At 41.0% G+C, this 21,399-nt stretch overlaps 1 protein-coding gene across 16 annotated transcripts in view; it reads right to left on the reverse strand.

Annotated features, from left to right (window-relative positions):
* Positions 1–21,399, reverse strand: part of Cpeb1 (cytoplasmic polyadenylation element binding protein 1) — a 108,111-nt gene that overhangs the window by 64,171 nt on the left and 22,541 nt on the right. For all 16 annotated transcript variants that reach the window (XM_039105662.2, XM_039105656.2, XM_063284729.1 and 13 more), the window contains exon 2: positions 20,792–20,966. Coding sequence is in view for 11 of the 16 variants with exons in the window: in XM_063284707.1 (XP_063140777.1) it covers positions 20,792–20,966 (175 nt within the window). In the remaining 5 variants the exon portion in view is untranslated. The remainder of the gene's footprint in view (positions 1–20,791; positions 20,967–21,399) is intronic.

A 21,399-nucleotide genomic window follows, 5' to 3' on the forward strand; every position in this document is an offset into this window, starting at 1 on the left:
GACACAGTGAAGCTAACAGAGGTTATGAACCAAATAGATTTAACAGATATTTATAGAACATTTCATCCTAAAACAAAAGAATATACCTCCTTCTCAGCACCTCACAGTACCTTCTCCAAATTGAGCATGTAATTGGTCACAAAACAGGCCTCAACAGATACAAGAAGACTGAAATGATCCCATGCATCCTATCAGATCACCATGGACTACAGCTGGTCTTCAATAACAACAAAAATGACGGAAAGCCCACATACACATGGAAGTTGAACAATGCTCTACTCAATGATAACTTGGTCAAGAAAGAAATTAAAGACTTTATAGAATTTAATGAAAACAAAGGCACAACTTACCCAAACTGATGGGACACAATGAAAACAGTGCTAAGAGGAAAAGTCATAACACTAAGTGCCTTTGTAAAGAAATTGGAAAAATCCTACTTAACAGCACACATGAAAGCTTTAGAACAAAAAGAAGCAAACATACCCAAGAGGAGTAGTCAGCAGGAAATAGTCAAACTCAGGGCTAAAATCAACCAAATAGAACCAAAAAGAACAATACAAAGAATCAACAAAACCTAAAGCTGGTTCTTTGAGAAAAATCAACAAAATAGATAAACCCCTAGCCAAACTAACTAAAGAGCCCAGAGGCAGATTCAAATTAACAAGATCAGAAATGAAAAGGGAGACATAAACAGAAACTGAGGTAATTAAAAAAAAATCAGATCCTACTATAAAAGCCTATATTGAACAAAAACTGGAAAAAAAAAAGTCTAGGGCCAGATGGCTTTAGTGCAGAATTCTACCACAGCTTCAAAGAAGACTTAATACCAAGACACCTCAAATTACTCCATAAAATAGAAACAGAAGGAACATTACCTAATTCATTCTATAAAGCCACAATTACTCTGATACCTACACCACACAACAACCCAACAAAGAAAGAGAACTTCAGACCAATTTTGCTTATAAATATCAATGCAAAACTACTCAATAAAATTCTTGCAAACCGAATTGAAAAACACATTACAACATGATCAAGTAGGCATCATCCCAGGGATGCAAGGTAATTCAACATATAAAAATCCCTTAATGTAAACCACTACATAAACAAACTCAAAGGAAAAAAAAAATCACACGATCATCTCATTAGATGCTGAAAAAGCATTTGACAAAATACAACATCCCTTCATGTTAAAAGTATTGGATAAGGGGCTGGGGATTTAGCTCAGTGGTAGAGCGCTTACCTAGGAAGCGCAAGGCCCTGGGTTCGGTCCCCAGCTCCGAAAAAAAAGAACAAAAAAAAAAAAAAAAAAAAGTATTGGATAGATGAGGAATTCAAGGCCCATCCTAACCAAAAGCAATATACAGTAAATCAACAGCCAATATCATATTAAATGGAGAGATACTTGAACCAATCCCACTCAAACCAGGGAGAAGACAAGGCAGCCCACTCTCCCCTTACCTATTCAATATAGTACTCAAGTTATAGCTGGCACAATAAGACAACAAATGGAGAGCAAGGGAATACAAATTGGCAAAGTAGTCAAGGTGTCACTATTTGCAGATAACATGATAGTGTACATCAACAACCCCAAAATTCTACCAGAGAACTCCTACAGCTGATAAACAACTTCAGCGCAGTGGCTGGATATAAAATCAGTAGCCTTCCTTTATACAAATGATAAACAGGCTGAGAAAGGAAATAGGGAAACACTCTTTACAATACTCACAAATAAAATAAAATATCTTGGGGGTAACTCTAACCAAACAAGTGAAAAAGATCTGTATGGCAAGAACTTCAAGTTTCTCAAGAAAGAAATCAAAGAAAGATGACTTCAGAAAATGGACACATCTCCCATGCTCATGGATTGGTAGGATTAACATAGTAAAAATGGCCATTCTACCAAAAACAATCTACAGAGTCAATGCAATCCCCATGAAAATTTCAACACAATTCTTCACAGACAGGTAAAGAGCAATTCTCATTTTTAAACAGAAAAACAAAAAACCCAGAATAGCAAAAACAATTCCTAACAATGAAAGAACATCTGGGGGAATCACCATCCCTGACCTCAAGCTGTGCTACAGAGCAAACTGTATGGTATTGGTACAGAGACAGACAGGTCCATTAATGGAATAGAATTGAAGACCCAGAAATAAACCCATACACTTATAGATACTTGTTCTTTGACAAAGAAGCCAAAAATATACAATGGAAAAAGAAAGCATCTTCAATAAATGGTGCTGTTCTAAATGGCTGTCTGAATTTAGAAAAATGAAAATAGATCCATATTTTTCACCTTGCACAAAGCTCAAATCCAAGTGAATTAAGGACCTCAACATAAAACTAGAAACACCGAACCTAACAGAAGAGAAGGTGGGAAAAAGCCTTGAACTCATTGGCATGGTGAGGGGCTGGGGGAGATTTCCTAAACAGAACTCCAATGGTTCACTTTCTAAGATCAAGAATTGATAAATGGGACCTCATGAAACAGGAAAGCTTCCATAAGGCAAAGGACACAGTCAATAGGGCAAATCAGCAACCTACAGATTGGGGAAAAAATCTTCACTAACCCCACATCCAATAGAGGGCTAATATCCAAAATATATAAAGTACTTAAGAAGCTAACCTCCAAGAAAACCAAACAACCCAATCAAAAAATGGAGCATAGAGCTAAAGAGGAAATTCACAACAGAGGGATCTTGAATGCTGAGAAAGACTTAAATGTTCAAATTTCTTAGCCTCCAGTGAAATGCAAATCAAATGACCCTGAGAGTCCACCTTACACCAATCAGAATGACTAAGATCAAAACCTCAGGTAACAGCACATGTTGGTGAGGATGTGGAGAAAGAGGAACACTCCTCCATTGCTAGTGGGATTGCAAACTGGTTCAACCACTTTGGAAATCAACCTGGAGGTTCCTCAAAAAATTGGAAAGAGATTTAACTGAAGACCCAGCTAGACCACTCTTGGACATATACCCAAAAGATGCCCCACTATACCACACAGGGGCATGTGCTCCCATATGTTCACAGTGGCCTTATCTGTGATAGCCAGAAGCTGGAAATATCCCAGATGTACAACAGAATGGATACAGGAAATGTAGTTCACTTACACAATTGAATATTATTTAAGCTATTAAGAACAAGGACATCATGAGTTTTGCAGGATGGAACTAGAAAATATCCTGATGAGGTAACTCAGACCCAAAAGAACATGCATGGTATATACTCACTAATACTAAGTAGATATTAGCCAAAAAAGTACAGAATACCCAGGATATAATCCATAGAACTCAAGGTTAACAAGCAGAAGTGCCCAAGTGAGGATGCTTCAATTCCATTTGGAAAGGAGAAGAAAGCAATCACAGGAGGCAAAGGGAGGGAGAGATTTGGGGTGGGAGAGGGGAGGGAGAGGGGAAAGGGGGAACATGATCAGGTATGGGGGTGGGGATGAGAGAAGCCCTGAGGGTCAGCAGAATAAATGGAAATATACAACCTCAGGGGTGGGGTGGGAGATGGGGAGACCTTCTAGGAAGTACCAGAGACCTGGGAGGTAAGACTCTCAGGACCTTAGATGAAATGTTCAACAGTGGGGAGAGGAACCATGTAGAGTCTGCCTCCAGCAGAAAGACAAGGCATCAAGTAAGGGATGGGGTTGCCATTCCATTCCACAGTCAAAAACTCTAACCCAGAATTGTCCCTGTCTAAAAGAACTGCAGGGACAGAAATGGAGAAGAGACTGAGTGAAAGAAGATCCAGTGACCCTCCCAACCTGGGATCCATCTCAAGGGGAGGCTCCAAGGTCTGACACTATTACTGATGCTGTGGTGGGCTGACAGGAGCTGTATTACTGATGCTATGATGTGCTTACAGACAGGAGTCTCATGTCCTCTGAGAGTTCCAACAAGCAAGACTAAAGTCGGGGACCCCTGTGGCTGAATTAGGGAAAGGCTGGAAGAAGCTGAGGAGGATCCCATAGGAGGACCAGCAGTCTCAACTAAGGTGGATCCCTGAGATCTCTCATCAACACTGGGCCACCAATCAGGCAGCATACAGGAGCTAGTCCAAGGCTCCAGACACATATATAGCAGAGGACTGCCTAGTCTGGCCTCAGTGGAAGAAGATGGGCCTAACCCAAGAGGCTCCAGGGAGTGGGGAGGTCTGGTTGGGGGAGGGGAAGGTTCATCCTCTTGGAGACAACAGGGAGGAGGAATGGAATGAAGAACCAGGAGAGGGGCAACAACTATAAATTTTAAAAAAAGTAATAAAAAAAATACCAATGGGCGAGAAACCCTCAGTTTCCTCCTATGTTAGGAGAGGTGAACAACAGTACAGTTCCATGTCTCCCGCTTGCACTCTGGCACCCTCAAAGCAACTACTATGAAAATCAAGCAAGTGCAGAGGTTCCTCCATCTTGCGGCCATTTCAAATTTAACTCAAGTTTCATCTCTTCGATAGAGAATCTTACGGAAAATTACCCAATTCTGTTCTAGGATCTGACGCCAAGGTGCCTTAGCTAACTTAGCTTCTGCTAATCTGCCCACCTTCGCAAACTCCCCCTGGAACTGCAGAGCAGATACCAGGATGTGTTTTTTACCTTTAAAAGCCTCTTGGTCTAAATGTTTCGGGGCTATACTGAGTTCCCAAATACCTTAAGTGTAGTCATATTGGGCTGGAATAAAGACTTTCAATTGGCTACAGACTGTGAGTGGTCATCTCTGGTGGGATCCCCATAACATTTTGGAGGCCCCAGTGAGACGCTCTAAAACTAGACCTCTGCACTTAAGGACCTGGTTACCCCCAGGAGCAGGGAAGTGTGCACCACTTGAAGAGGACTCTTAGGGAGATACATATCTTGAGATGTTCCAGGGCCCCATAAAAAAATCCTCTCTAATTGCTGATGAGTCTGGAGGTATCCCAAAGAAAACCCCAAAGAAAAACTACCACCCCAAAGAAAAACTACCACCCCAAAGAAAACAAAAGGTAAATCAAAAGTCATCTGGTCTGAAAACCTCCAGAGGTTAGTTCTGTCTGTAAGAGATGCCATCTAGTTTCGACACAAGAGAGGAGGTTGGACACAACCATAGAGTCTACGCCCGGGCTCCGTGTGAGAAATCAGTAGACTCTCCTGCTCTGTTCGGGCGCATGAGTGTGTGGTGGCCACTCCCAACCGTCTTTACTCTGTGTCTCTGTATGAATGTGTACCTTTTATCTCTGTTCTCCATCAGTTCTGCTGGCTGGAGAAATGTATCTAAGAAGGAAGGAGGAATACGCTGCCCTGGAATATTCAGTTCGCTAACCCACTGCTCCAGGAAATGCTCAATTTCCTGCATGTTCACAGGCCACACTGGGCTGCCCTTATGCTGTGGTGCCTCTCCCTTCCCGGTGTGGCTGGATGCTGCTGTTGCTATGGCAATACCAGTGGCAATAGCCACCAGTTTCTCTGTAATAACCAAGGGCTGTCTCTGATGCAAGACCCTCCACCTCGTGTTGAGGACTTAAATCCTGGCCCAGTCAAGTTCCCCAGAAAAACTAAAAACCAAACAAAACAACCCTCCACCTGCTCCTGCATCTACACTCCAGGGAAAACTGGCCTGCTTGCCCCCTTAACACTCGCCTCGGCCTTGCTTGCTTACAGGCTGTTTAGTTGCCTGATTCCCACTCAGTCTTGGTCCTGTTTTCCCCAAGCAGTGTGCTCTCTAAGTAGTTGGGGGATGGGGGAATCAAATTTCTTCCTATTCCTGATTTATGTTCTTTTCTCTACCAGTGCCATGTATAATTAGAAAGTCCCCCAAGCCTCCATTTTCTTAGAAGCCTCAGGCTCTTATCAGTTTGTTGGAAACTGGTTTAAGGTAAAGAGGGCATTAGAAACCTTTTCAGCCAATAATTTGGGGGAACTAAAAGCAGCAGTCATAAAACCTTCCAGCGCATCTAAGGTAGGTTAGGTTACTCAAGGACCTGATGATCACCCACTGGGTTTCTGGAAAAGTTCTATGAGACATATCAGGCATTTGCTCCCATAGATCCAACTGCCCCAGAAACCAGGGAGCCACAAATGTTGTCATTATCATATAGTTTCCTCCAGACTTAAGGAGCAAACTTCAGAAATTAGAGGGACTTTAGAGATGTTTATATTTCAGCTTTTGGAAATTACTCAGAAAATTTATAACAGCTGAGATTCAGGCAAAGTCAGGTAGGAAAAGAAACTCTCCTGGTGAGGCAACTGCTGCCCTTGTGAAAGCAAACAAGGGAAGAAATGGGGTAAATAGACAAGGAAAAGGGGTTCATGGACTTGCCAGCATTGTTTGATAGGGTCCAAGTATAGATCTGGTAGAATTTAAACAAAAACATCTACAAAATATCCTGCTTTAGTGTATAGATAGTCTCTTCATAGCTCCAACCACTGAGGGAAAGGGTGAACAGGCAACAGTAGTCCTTTTAGAGGCCCTCCAAGTCTTGAGGTAAAGAGTTACAACCTAGAAGCCTCAGTTGTGTCTCTTGGATCACATACATAAGCTATAGGGGAAAAAAAAGAAAGCAGAATCATGCAAATCCTCCCTCCCTCCCTGTGATGTAAAATAATCTTGGCCCATAGAAAGTGGAACTATTGGGAGGTGTGGGCTTGTTGGAGTAGGAATGGCCTTGTTGGAAGAAGTGAATCACTGTGAGGGTGGGCTCTGAAGTCCTATACCCAAGCTCTGAGAGATGGATGTCTAACTTTTAGGTGGCCCCATACCAAGTCCTGCCTCTGGATCAATGCTACATTTGATTCCACAAGATATCAGCCCTCTCAACCCTGCCAGTCTCCTGCCAGATGATGACTCATGGGCTCCTAGCATGACTGTCTTGAGATGACTGACCTGATCTGGTCTATCAGGTTTGACCTACTGACATCCTACCAGTGACACCAGATGAGAGATTAGTCACAGATGGGAGAGCAGTTTCATCAAGATGGGTTCAGGTATGCAGGGGCAGCAGAAATAATCCAAGATAAAGTTATGCACTGTGCTGGGGAAAGACAGGGTATCACCACATACACCAAAAGCCATGTCCTTTCACCATAGCCCATGGGCTCTACACAGGGAAAAAGGACTGCTAACCTCGGCAGGAAATAAATCAAAACCAGGGAAGAAATCTCAGCCCTCTTGGAACCAAAGGGGTAATTCCTCAGAAGACAGAGCAAAAGACAGACTGACCTGGCAACCAGGAAAGACACCCTTGAACAAATGGGGCCTCTTCTCATCTTGGTACCCCTGCTGGATCCCTTAGCAGACTGCCCAGAATGCACCCAAAGGCAAAACTGACTGAGAGAAATAAAGAACTGGCCACACAGCAGAAGCAAAGATGGTGGATGCTGCAGGGCACAGTCTGAAAAGGCAACTGGTTTTGGATCTCCACCAAGCCACCCACCTAGGGGCCACAGAACTGCTGAAGTCTTCAGACCACTCCAAATTTGGGATGCCTGATTAGTGACACCACTTTTAGATGTGCATCTGGGCTCAGGTGAACCCCAAAGCAGGAAGGAAGATCCCGCAAGAGATCTGGGCTTTGGGAAATGGGCCTGGGAACATTCAAAGCTGGACTTTAATAAAATATGGCCTATTATTTTTGGCTATAAATATTTGCTGGTATTTGTACACACCATCTCAGGATGGGTGGAGCCCTACCCGACCCAAAAAGAGGCTCTTCCAATAGTTGCTAAGAAACTTCAGGAAATAATCCTAGGTTTGGACCGCCCCTAGCAGTACAACAATAGCCTAGCCTTCATAGCCAAAGTGTCTCAAAATTAGGTATTAAATATTAATTAGAAATTACACTATGATTATGGTCACAGAGCTCAGGTCAGATAGAAATGATGAACAGAACTATTAAGGAGACTCTGACCAACTTGATCCTGAAAACTTATGAAAACTTAGGTCAACCTCTCTCTCTTTGCCCTTCTCAGGGCCCAATGCAGTCCTTACCTGGAGGAATTTAATCCTTGAAATTATGTTTGATAGTCATCTTCCTACCCTCTCCAAATTCTGAGATATTCCCCAGGCAGAAATGTCTAATTACTCCCTTAAGTCCCTGCAGGCTTCTCAGGAAGCTGGCAAGGCCACTGACCAGACTATGAGGGGATTCCTGCCATCTCCCACCCCTGAATTCAGGTTCCAGCCAGGAGATAGGATTTGGATAAAAAGAATCTCTGAACAGACAGACCCTGGAACCTGTCTGGAAACAACTCTACTTTGTCATCCTCACCACCCCAACTGCTGTCAAAGTAGTTGGTGTCAACCCTTGAAAAAAGGCCAGTGAGGATGACAAGTGAGGGGTGGTTGCTCAGACCTCAGACCCCTTAAAGATAAGAGTGACGGGAGTTTCCTAACCTGTGCTAACACATCAGCGTCACACCTGGACATGGAAGTTCAAAACAGCAAGGATGGGAAGCTCTGCCTTTCAGATAGATCTCTGCTGTCTTATACCTCCTTCCAGGGGTAGAACAGTATGGGTCGAGGAGAAAGATGAGGGTCAGGAAATCAGGTTGTAGAGAAGACCAGCTAGAAAAAGGCCTTCAGGAATTACTGTTTTATGCATGCCAGTGGTGAGCTGAACTGTCAAGGACAATGTGCCTGCATCATGTCCTCAAATTACATGGCTTGCTTGTGCTAACAGTTTGACTAAAATGCGCCACCTGGAAAGCCACACTCCCCCACACTCTACGTATACTGGTCTGTTATCTTCCAAGCATATGCCCATAATGTAGAAGAGGAGAGCTCATATTGGCCTGATTAAGATCAAATGGGTCCCAATTCCGGTCTCAGTCCTAGGAGAGACAAGAACATCTGGTGTAACAGCCATAGGCACCTTAGCCTTGTTGGGAACCAAAACTCCAGGAAACTTAGATCCCAGCTAAATTTAGACCTAGGCAATTTAGAGAATTCTATTTCCAGGCTGGAGAGTCAAGTTGGCTTCCTCAAAGAGGAAGTTCTATGGAACTGAAGGTTAGGCCACCTTTTTATGAAACAAGGAAAACTTTGCCTGGCCTTTAGGAGAAACTTGTTTCTCTATGCTAGCCAATCAGTGGTAACTAAGGAAAACCTTGCCATGGTTAGAGAAAACTTCAAAGGAATGAAAGGAAACATAGTTACTTGGTATCAGTCTCTGCTTACCTGATCCTGGTGGCTGCCTATGTGGCTGTCAGTGTTAGCTAGACTGTCGATTCTTACTCTGATCAGGCTAATCATGCAGTTGAGGAACTGCATGGCTAACTACATAAAACAGAGAACAAACTCAAGTTAAGCTACTAGTCCTTAGGACCAACTATGCTCCTTCAGAACAGGAAAGTTAATGCTTGACTAATGGCCATAGAGCCAGTGGCGAGTGTGACAGGGCAAGAGAGCAGAGATTCCTCCATCTTCTCTTCCTGTAGAGGCCATTTCAGGTTTAATTAGAACTTAATCTATGATTAAACTGATGGAGAATCCTGTGAATAATTACCAGATTCTATTGCAATAACTGAGGCCAAGCAACCCAGCTATCATCTTATTTTAAACTGCCTGCTTGTGCAAACCTTCCCTTCCAGCTAACTGCTCATCTTAGTTTCTGTTAAACTACCTGCATATGCAAATCTGCAGCTACAAAGTGAGATACCAGGATGTGCTTTTCGCCTTTTAAAGCCTCTTGTTCTAAATGCTTGGGGCTATACTTGGATTCTCATTGAATACCTGAATACGGTCCCAGTTGGCTGGAATAAAGACTTTCAACTGACTATAAATTAAATGTCTGAGTGGTCATTTCTTGTGGCATCCCCATAACACCACAAATGAAAAACACGCCAAAACTAAAACCTGTATCTGAAGATATTCCCAGCACTTGAGGAAATGCAACAGGAAGATCTTGAGTTGCAGCAAGCCCAGGCTACCCAGTGAGACTTTGTCTCAAACGACAACAACACAGTAAAGCGCCAGGAGGGCTGCATGTGTTGTAAGGCAGAGGCAGGAAATCTCTGAGTACAAGGCCAACCTGGTATGTGAGATCTAGGCCAGTTAGATACAAGGTGAGTGGATCATGCCTAAAACAAAGCATGCACACGCCAACACCACAGCCAGAGGAAAAACAAATCAAAACACTTTCTATGTGATCCAGCTGCACCACTGAAAACCCTACCCTACCCGACTCAAATGTAGCTTATTTATTATAGAGATCTGCACTCATATCTACTGCTGCACTGCTCATGATGACTGGATTACAGGATGAGACTAGGTGCCCATCAATGGATAAATGATAAAGAAAATGTGACAAATATACATGTTAGGGTCTTATTCCATCATTAAAAAATGTGATCTGAAGGAAAGGGGAGGGAACGAGAAATCCTCACATTAACTGAAATCAAAGTCACATCATCATCAGAGAGGCTCCCTCCAGCGACTGACAGGAACAGATGTAGAGACCTGTAGCCAAACATTAGGGAGAGCTTGGGAAACTCTGTGGAAGACGGAGAGGAGGATTGTAGGAGCCAGAAAGTCTGAGGACCAGGGGAATAGGCTCCACAGAACCAGCAGAGCAGGACTGATAGGGAAGGGTGCAGAGAGATTAACGCAGCAGTCCTGGAGCCTGCACAGGTCTGCACTGGGTCCTCTGCACACATTACGGTTGTTTAGCTGTTCTCTCCTAACAGTGGAGTGCGCGAGCTTTCTGAATCCTTTGCCGGCCTTGGACCCTTTCCTTCCACTGCCTAGGCTTTTTATATCTTTTTTTTTTTTTTTCCGGAGCTGGGGACCGAACCCAGGGCCTGAGCCAAATCCCCAACCCCGTCTTGTTATATCTTGATATGCTGTGTTCAATTAGTATCTGGGGCCTGCTTTTTTTTTTTTCAAGGGAAACTGAGGAGGAGTAGATCTGGGGGAGAAGAGGAGATGTGGAACGTATAGAGGAAGGGAAAAGTGTTGTTGGGATGCATTACAGGAGAGAATAAATTTAAAATATATTTTAAAATGTATTAAGTCCAAAGAAAGAAATCATTAGTTCTTCTCCTTTCCTCCGCCATCATGCACACTACACCTGATTTGGCTTCTCGCCATGTTGTCTCACAAGACTTTCAGAATCAAGCAATTCTTGGCCAAGAAACAAAAGCAAAATCATCCTATCCTTCAGTGGATTCAGATGAAAACTGCTAACAAAATCAGGTACGACTCTAAGAGGAGGAGAACGAAGCTGGGTCTGTACGGATTCACACACTGCAAGACTGAGGGTTTATACTGAATTGTGGTTGTCGACCAGTCCCACTGGATGGATTTCAATTTTTTTAACCTGGAGACTTGCTCCTGTCTAAATTAGGGTGTTTGTGCAGTAATAAAATTTAGAACCTTTCAAACTGATAATTTAAAAAAATCATTAAGAACATTAGGCATAAAAATAGTGATGATGGGGCTAGAGAGATGGCTCAGTGGTTAAGAGCACTGACTGTACTTCCTGAGGTCCTGAGTTCAATTCCCAGCAACCACATGGTGGCTCACAACCATCTGTAATGGGATCCGATGCCCTCTTCTGGTGAGTCTGAAGAGAGCACCAGTGGACTCATAAACATAAAATAAATAAATAAATCTTTGAAAAAAATAGTAATTGTGAAAAAACCCCAATAATGTTCAAATCAATGATTGCCCCTATCCCACTTAACTACATAAGATGGAGGAAACCAAAGCCAAGATCTTATTTTAAAATTTTAACAATATCTCAGGAAAACATTCACAAGAATAAAACATTTAAAAAGATTAAAAGAAGCTAGCACATGAAATGTATACCAATGACTTGATAATCTAAAAGAGACAATCCGAGAAATACACACTTACCAAAATTTAGAATACATTGTCTTAATGTTTACATACCTTTTTATTATTTTTTTTTGTTCTTTTTTTCGGAGCTGGGGACCGAACCCAGGGCCTTGCACTTCCTAGGTAAGCGCTCTAACACTGAGCTAAATCCCCAGCCCCATATACCTTTTTAAAAAATGTAATCTATAATTTAAAATTTTTACCTTAGAAAATAAAAAGCAATGCATACCCAGAGGGTTCACCAGTAAATTCAGTCAAACCTAAGCAGTTACATCAATTTTTAACATGTAAACCCTTAGAAGAAACAAATTTCTAATTTGCTTCAAGAAGCTAACAAGACTGGCATTAAAAATACATTAAGGGCAACTGCAAGATAATCTCTCAAGTGCATGGACATAAAATTCCGAAGGACAACATGTACAAAAATCAAGTTTAGCAACATACTGAAGTAAAATATATTATGAAGAATTTGGATTTACTAAAGGGATGAAAATCTGTTTTTATTTTGCTATTCTTTTCTGGATATTCACACATTTATAGAGGTAAAAGTATGTTGACTGGTTAATTTAAATTTGCTTTCTAGTGATTTTTTTTCAATAATGGAGACTGAACTTGGGTGCCAGGAAAGTAGTCTACCACTGAAATAGAACCCAGCCCTAGAAGTAAGCATAAAACTAAAGTGACATACAAAAAAATTAACATAACTTAAATTTCCATTCATTAGCTGGACATGGTAGCTCGCACTTATAATTACAGCCTCAGGGGAAGCTGAGACCAGAGGAATGCTATGAGCTTAAGGCCAAGCTGGGCTACCTAGCCAGCTCCAAGCCAGCCCGAAATATATACTAAAACTCTTGTCTGCAAGAAAACAAGACAAAAAAATTCATAATTTTTCTCTAAAAACCCATTCAGAAAACTGAAATTTTCTTTAATAATTTAAAGAATATACACAAACCCTAGCATACCTATTAGTAAAATGCTCAAACTAGCAACACCTATCACTCTTCCCCAATACTACAAAACACAATAATGCTCCTATTATCATTTCTAGTTAACCTTGGATTACAAGAGAGTAAGAGGGAAGGCTAAATGAGTAAAAAGAACTGAAATTATAATCTATGTATGTATGTATGATGCATGTATGTTCTGGAAAAATCTATAAAGTAGTAGTAGTAATTATTAGCATTTATAAGTTAACTTAGCAAAATTGTTGACTTAGTGTCGATGTACAAAAGACTTATCTTCCTACATACTAGCAAACAACTAAGAAATAACAAAAATGCAAGTGGATATGAAGAAATGGCTCAGTGGCTAAGAGCACTTCTTGTTCTTGCAGAGGACCAGTTTGATTTCCATCACTCATACAGGCAGCTCATAACTGCATGTTAACTGTAGCTCCAGGGAATCAGATGCCCTCTTTTGGTCTTTATGGGTATGCATTCACATGTGCCATATAATCACAGACACACATATACATAAAAATAAATCTTAAGAAATCTAAGTAACGTCTATATCATTAATTAAAAGAAAAAGCAAAGTTTTTCAAAGATAACACCAATATTTAGGTCCTTGGAAAGGACAAAATTTAGCTATAAAGTTAAAATGCTAACTCTACAGATCAATAAATTGGAATTACCTTAAAATAAATAACATGTTCACTGAGACATTAGCCAAAAACTGGAAGAGTAACTGCATACATACATCTAACAAATTCACTACAGACTCGATTAGAATGCCTACACAACTTATTTTCCCAGTAAGAATGCATAAAGACTACATAAGTATGGCACAGAATAAGATTTCAGGGGTTGGGGATTTAGCTCAGTGGTAGAGCGCTTGCCTAGGAAGCGCAAGGCCCTGGGTTCGGTCCCCAGCTCCGGAAAAAAAAAAAAAAAAAGATTTCAAATGGCCAGTAAGAATCTGAAGATGTTCAACCTAAGCAGCAATCAGAAAATACAAAACCAAAACCTTATGTAACTGTGCCGATGGTGCCTGTAATCCCAGCACTTCAGAGGCTGAGGTTGAGTGGTGGCTACCTAAGACCCTGCCTCAAAAACAAAGAGCAAGCAAACAAGAATCCAGACATGGTGTTATTACACTCTGCAAAAGTAGCGATCTGAAAAGGAGTAACAGACCAGGATGTCAAGCAGCAGGCATTCCCTCCTGGTGGGAATGAAAGTTGGTCCAACCTCTTTTAGAGAAATGTTGGGTGTCATTAGTTTAACTGATTCCCAAACAGAAATATTCTCCACTAGATTGTATACCCTTATACAACTATGTTCACAGCGTCAATGTTTTAACAGTCAAAACAACTAAATGTCAACATACTCACCACCAACACCCAAATTTCACAAACCCCTATGAATCAGCACTGTTACTGCTCCCAGGCCTAATCTTAGAGTTGGCCACAGTCAGAGCAAACAAAGAGCAAAGCCAGGATTTGTTTCAGGTCGCCTGGGTCAGAATCTGTACCTCTATTTTGTGTAAACTTACTGTGAAATGGGCTGATGGAGGATGTTTTTTCAAAACTGTTCTTCTTCCTTTCCCCATTTTGAGACTATATCCACAAACAGAAAGATCAAAGGACCTAACTCTATCCCAAAGCCACACAGATGGTAGAAATATGAGAAGCAGGAGAAAGTGAGAAAAAGTTTTCAGAGGTGCCAATCAAGCCACCATTACATACAAACAGGTTATTTCTTTTTATAATTATGTGTGTGGGAGGTGTGGGGGTGCACATATGCCATGGTGCACATTGGTGGTCAGGGGACATCTTGCAGGAGTTGTTTCTTTCACCATGTGGACTCGGGGTCACACTCACGTTGTTAAGCATGACAAGCAAACTCACTGCTGAACTGTCGCCTGCCCGAGAACAGACTCTTTCTAACCAGACGATTGTCACCTGTGCAACAAAAGACTATTCCTGTGCCTATGTAAGGCATTGTCTGTGTACATATGTAATATATGTACACATATCACATGTGTACATAAAATGGAAGTGGAAAGTTTGGGGTTTTGTGGAGACTCAGTTGTGTCATGTGACTTTGGGGGAAACTCTTATGAGAGGATGTTTTTACTTAAGCAGACACACGGGAGAATGTTTTGCTGAGAACAGACATGGTGTTTTTCTGGAAAAGGGCATGTGATGTGTTACTAGAGTGGATGTTTGAGTGGATGACATTGGTATGGGGTGGCCTTGTCATTTCTTGTTGCTCAGCATTTGTCTTGACTGTACAGAGAAAAATGCACTGAAGAAATTTTGGTGGTGTTCTGGTGACTTTCATGGACATGGGACAATTGGCAGAGCATCTGGGTTTTGTCTGGATAGAACAGTTTGTTGCTGATTTGTAAATGGTGTCCAGCAAGCTACCGCTGCTGATGTGTGTGAACTGAACTGCTGATATCCTGAAAACACAGATTGGATTTGCTCTAAAACAAAACAAAACAAAAACAAAAACAAAACTATTTTTAAACAGGTCCAAATCTTTTTCCCTATTAACATACATATATACATATTATATATATGCATATATATATACATATTTACTATTTTTGGTGGGTGGTGGGCTAGAAGAGAGGTTAAACCATTTGAGTACACTTAGTGAAGTAGGTTTTAAAAATATAAGGCAACCCATAACATACATACATACAGTACATACATACACATATACATAAACACATATACACAGAGTGGGTATAGTCCATTGGTAGTTCACTTACTCAGCAATAAAGGTAAGGCCTTCATTTCAATTCCCAATAACAAACACCACACACACACCACACACACACGCCCCCCACCCCACCCCACCCCACCCCCACACAGGGTGGGTCAACTGGATATCAACACAAACAAAATGAATCTGACTAACTCTTTAACCTTACACAAAACTAGATTCTAGCTGGATTTTTGATCGAAGCATAAAGGTAAAACTGCTTTTGAAATGATGTTTATGAATTGTAAAAAAAAGTAATATTGTGAAAATGGCTATACTACCAACAGATTCAATGCAATCTCCATCAAAATTTTAATTACATTGTAACAGAAACTGGAAAAATAGTTTAAATTCATATGGAAGCAGAAAAGACTACAAATATCAAGCAATCCTGGCAAGACAATAATCCTGACGTGTCACTGTATCTGATTTCAGGTTATACTACTGAGCTGGCGTAACAGAAACAGCATTGCACTGTACAAAAGCAGACATGTAGCTCACTGGACTACAACAGTTATAAGCCCACAGAACTACAGACGGCTGATTTTTAACCAATACCAAAAATATACATCAGAAAAAAAGACAGATTCTTCAACAAATGATGCTAGGACACTGGACACTCACATGTAAAAAGAAGACTGGAACTAGATTCCCAATGCATCTTGCCTTGCATAAAAATCAATTCCAAATGGATCAAAGACCTGAACAAATGAACCAAAACTCTGAAACTGCAAGTAGAAAGCAGAGAAAACACTGCAGGATATATACAAAGGGCAAGAATATTCTGAATAGGATTCCAGTTGTTCAAAAATATTGACAACTGGGATCCCATTAAATCACAGTTTCTGTACAGTAAGGAAACAGTTAACCAAATTAATAGCCTACAGAATGGGAGAAAATCTTTGCTAGTGACACATAAGACAGAGTTAACTCTAGGACTTTTTTTACATCTGGGGAGGGGAATGGAGGAAGGAACTCTAGAATATTTTTTTTTTTTGGTTCTTTTTTTCGGAGCTGGGGACCGAACCCAGGGCCTTGCGCTTCCTAGGCAAGTGCTCTACCACTGAGCTAAATCCCCAACCCCTAGAATATTTTTAAAATGGGTTAATGAACTTTTTTTCAAAAATGAAGCAAAATTCACCAAATATATAAAAAATACTTCTGGTCACTACCTTTTGGAAATTGCAATTAAACTAGCTTTATAATCCACCTCAGTCCAGTCAGAACAGTCATTAAAAAAACAGGAGACACGCAGTGGGTGCATACCTTTAACTCCAGCACCCAGGAAACAGAGGTGGACAGATTTTTTTTTTAAAGATTTATTTATTATAAGCACATTGTAGCTGTTTTCAGACACACCAGAAGAGGGCACCAGATCCCATTACAGATAGCTGTGAACCAACATGTGGTTACTAGATTTTGAACTCAGGACCTCTGGAAGAGCAGTCAGTGCTTTTAACCACTGAGCCACCTCTTCAGCCCCAGCAGATCTGTTGAGTCTGTGGTCTACATAGCAAATTCCAGGCCAGCCAAGGTAAGGCTATATATCTGAGTCTTCATATACTTCAAAAAACAAGAGGGAGGGACAGAGGGAGAGAGGAAGGGAGGGAGGGAGGGAAGGAAAACAATCAAGGTCCTAAGACAGCTCTTGAGTTAAAAGTTCTTATTGCTCTTACTATAAAGACAGAATTTGTTTCTCAGCACCCACATCTGGCAGCTCTTAACTAAATCACTAGCTTCAGCTCCAGAGGATCCAACACTTCTGGCATCCATGAACACCTGCACTTCATGGTACATGCACGTGCGCGTGCACACACACACACACACACACACACACACACACACACACACACCCAACGACCACCACCACCACCAAATGCTAACTAGGATATGGACAAAAGGTAACCCCTTATACAGTGGGAATATCAATTAAATAATGTTGCTACCACACACACACACACACACACACACACACACACACAGAGAGAGAGAGAGAGAGAGAGAGAGAGAGAGAGAGAGAGAGAGAGAGAGAGAGAGTGTGTGTGTGTGTGAGTTTACCACATGACACAGGTATATTGCTCCTGGGTATTTACCCAAAGGCCTCTGTGTCAACACTGCACATCCATGTTTATTGTAATATTGCCTACAGCAGCAAAGTTGGGAACCAACTCAGGTGTCTAACAGCAGACAAGGAGGTGGGTTTACATACTGTCTTAGTTAGGGTTTTACTGGTGTGAACAGACACCATGACCAAGGCAACTCTTAAACAGACATTTAATTGGGGCTGGCTTACAAGTTCAGAGGTTCAGTCCATTATTATCAAGGTGGGAGCATGGCAGCATAAAGGCAGACATGGTGCAGGAGGAGCTGAGAGTTCTACATCTTCATCTGAAGGCTGCTAGTGGAAGACTGACTTCCAGGTGGCTAGGATGAGGGTCTTAAAGCCCATGCCCACAGTGACACACCTACTCCAACAAGGCTACACTAATAGTACCACACTCCCTGGGCCAAGCATGTACGAACCACCAAACATATGTAATTTTTCAGTCATAAAGAATGAAGTTATGTTGTTTTTAGGAAACTTGATGCAACTGAAGATAAACATATTAAGTGAATTAATCTAATTCCAACAAGACAAATCTTTTATTTAATACTATAGACTCTAGATTATGTATTGATACATAAAAATCATGTATGTATATAGGACATAAATTAGAAACAAAACTATCAAAGGGGATAAAAAGAACTAATGGGGAGAGAGAAAAGGGAAGGGGAAGGGATAAAGGGAAATAACCCAATATATAACATTTACTTGTATGAAAATGCCACAATACCAGTCATAATGAATATAGAAATGCTATGGGAATGTTTTGTTTTATTTTGTTTTTAGAAATCTTTTGAAACAAAATGTGTATTACCTTTATGGCTTTGGAACCAACTAAAAGACAATTCAACAACCTTGCACCAGTTGAATACTTTATCAACCAAAAAAATTTTATGGTTGATTGAAGCAACTCACCGAGGTTAAGCCACTATTGATGGTCATTTTTTTTTATTCTTTTTCAATGAGGAATCAATCCCAAGGCCATGTATATGCTAAGCACACACTCTACCATTAAGTTATATTCTTCTCCCAAGTCTTACTAGAAAATATAATCATATGGTTTTCTCAAGGAGTGATAGAACATATATTAGAAACTAAGGAACCTTCATGAATTTTTAATTCACTCTAAGCTAATGGAGAGCTTAGTTAGCTCCTAAGTTATAAGTTATGTACTTCTGGAAGTTGGTAGACCCAAACACCCAGACTGTCAAATGTACCTCCTGTGCCTTCCTGTACATTCAACAGAAATAAATACTACAGACACCACAGTCAGTTTAGCTTTTCTGTCTTTGTATTTGAGACAGGATCTCTCTCAGTAACTCAGGCTAGCCTTGAGCTCATAACAATACCCGTGTCTAGCGTCCCAAGAACTGATATAGGTGTTCACCACCACACCCAGCCTCAGTTTAATTATTTTTAATTATTTTATTATATGTATTTGCGTATACTAGAGTACATGCATCATGTGTGTAGTGCTGACTGAAGTCGGATGAAGGCTTTGGAACCTGTGTTACAGGTGGTTGTGAACGCCGTGAGAGGGCTGGAAGCCAACCCTGGAGTCTTCAGCAAGGGCAGTAAGTGTGCCTAACTGCTGAGCCATCGCAGCCCCTTTAGGTTTACTCCTAGTTTTCCCTCCAAATGTTTAGCTACTTAATGTTAATAGATCATACAACTTCATGGGAATTATTCCCAACACTAAATTAGAAGTTAAACCACAGATCTTATAACTAAAGAACAGTACTTGCCAGTCATTCTGAGAAATCTTACTATTTTTTCAAAGCCTATTCTAAAAAAATTAAAAATGTAATCTTTTTTCTAAAATGATCCAAGCAAAACAGTACATCAACATTCTTAAAACATGTTGCAACTCCCATAGAAGATTATGAAGCACTGTCAAGGTATCGATACTTTCTTGGCAAGAGTTATCTTCAGGAGCTTCCCCATCCCCTACTCATCAGTAGTCCCCTAGGTACGGGAACACTACATGCCTGCTGACCTGTAAAGACTGCTCCATCTAATACAGTTGCTACCAGTCACATGTAGTTATGAGTATTTGAAAAATAACTAGTCCACTAGGACAAAGTTACTTCACTCCCAAGTCTGTCCTAAGCTGGAGCTGAGCCAGAGAGATCGTTTGGTGGGTAAAGGGGGCTGCTACATGTGTAGGCATGAGAACCTGAGTTCAGGCCCACAGCAACCAAATAAGAACCTATAGGGGGCCATATGTGTTTTGGTGTCACTACCGGGGAAGGATGGAAAGAGGAGAATTGTTGGGTTCTGCTAGCTACCAGTCTAGCAGAAAGCTGGGGGTGAGGACACCAAGAAACAGTGAGCTCCAGCTTCAGTGAAAGACCCTGTGCTCAGAGGAATAAGGCAGAGAGTGATAAAGACAGAGTACAGCTTACTAGCACATTTTTATACTGATTCTATATTGACAAAACAGTATTTAATATAAGTTGAACTAAATATTAAATTTACTTCAACCCTAACTTTTAAAAGAACTTGTTTTTATGGGTGTACGTGAGTGCCTAAATATATGTACCATGGATGAGGCTAGTGCCCTGAGGGACAGAGAGATAGGCTATCAAACTCCCTGGAACTGCAGTTACTGGTGTTGTGAGCCACCTGATGTTTGAGAACAAACTCAGGTCCACTGCAAAAGCAGGAAGTATCCTCAATACTGAGCCAACTCTCCAGCCCACAATCTAAACAGCTACCAAATCTCTGACATGATTCACATTATATTCCTTTGTGGTACTTGGGCTAGAACCCTAACAATGGGTGGTTATGTTTTGTATTTCTAAGACAAGGTCTAGCTAGTTATCTTATGCTAACCCTGAAATGACTCTGTAGCACAGGCTGTCTCCAGATTTACAGTTATCCTTGTCTCCATCTCCCAAGAGCTGGAATTACACGTCTGTACTTCACTCCCACCCCCTTCACTGCACACACAAATTCGGTCTTTTAAATTCAACTCTTCCTGTGCACCACACAAAACAGACTGTTCTATAATTACAGGCAGGTTCCACACATGAGGGGATCTAATCCATAATACAAACCATGAAATGGGCAAGTACTGCCAGAGACTCAGTGTGATCTCCATAGGCCTCCCAGTAGGCCCTCTGGTATGCACCACGTAGCTGCAGTTCTCATGTTACCTGGCAACTGATCATGAATTCCTCGATTTATAGGTGTTGTGCAGACTTTACTGAAGTCCAGTGAATCATCCAAAATGGCATTTATCCTTCGAAAGATATTGGCATTGCTACATGTAGAGAGTGCAGGAACCTCTTGGTTGTCCCAGCAGTCCTTTATCCTTCCTGATTCTTCTTCCTAGAAACAAAGAGAACATGCTGGGTTTTCTACATTCACATAGAACTCTATTTTCATCAACACTATGAACTAGAACAAGTAACCAAGACTACAGTTTACTGCCTACACATCAATGCACCACATGAATGTTTATTACGAACAAAGTACTTCTACAAAAGTAAAAAGTTATTTCCTCAAGAACCTCCTAATCTTCAAGCATCCACACATAATAATTTATATGACATGGTAGCAACACTATGAACTTCAGAACCAGATAGATTTAGTTCAAATATTCAGTATATCCACACAATGGAATATTGTCTGACATAAAGAAATGTACTGAGACATGGTACAATTAATGGATAAACCTAGAAAACATGAAAGAAGCCAGTCACAAAAAGGAAAGAGGCATTTTTATCAGTGGTGCCACCACTGGTACATTTCCCATGCAACT

The sequence above is a fragment of the Rattus norvegicus genome, chromosome 1 (assembly GCF_036323735.1).
Source record: "Rattus norvegicus strain BN/NHsdMcwi chromosome 1, GRCr8, whole genome shotgun sequence".
NCBI lineage: Eukaryota > Metazoa > Chordata > Mammalia > Rodentia > Muridae > Rattus > Rattus norvegicus.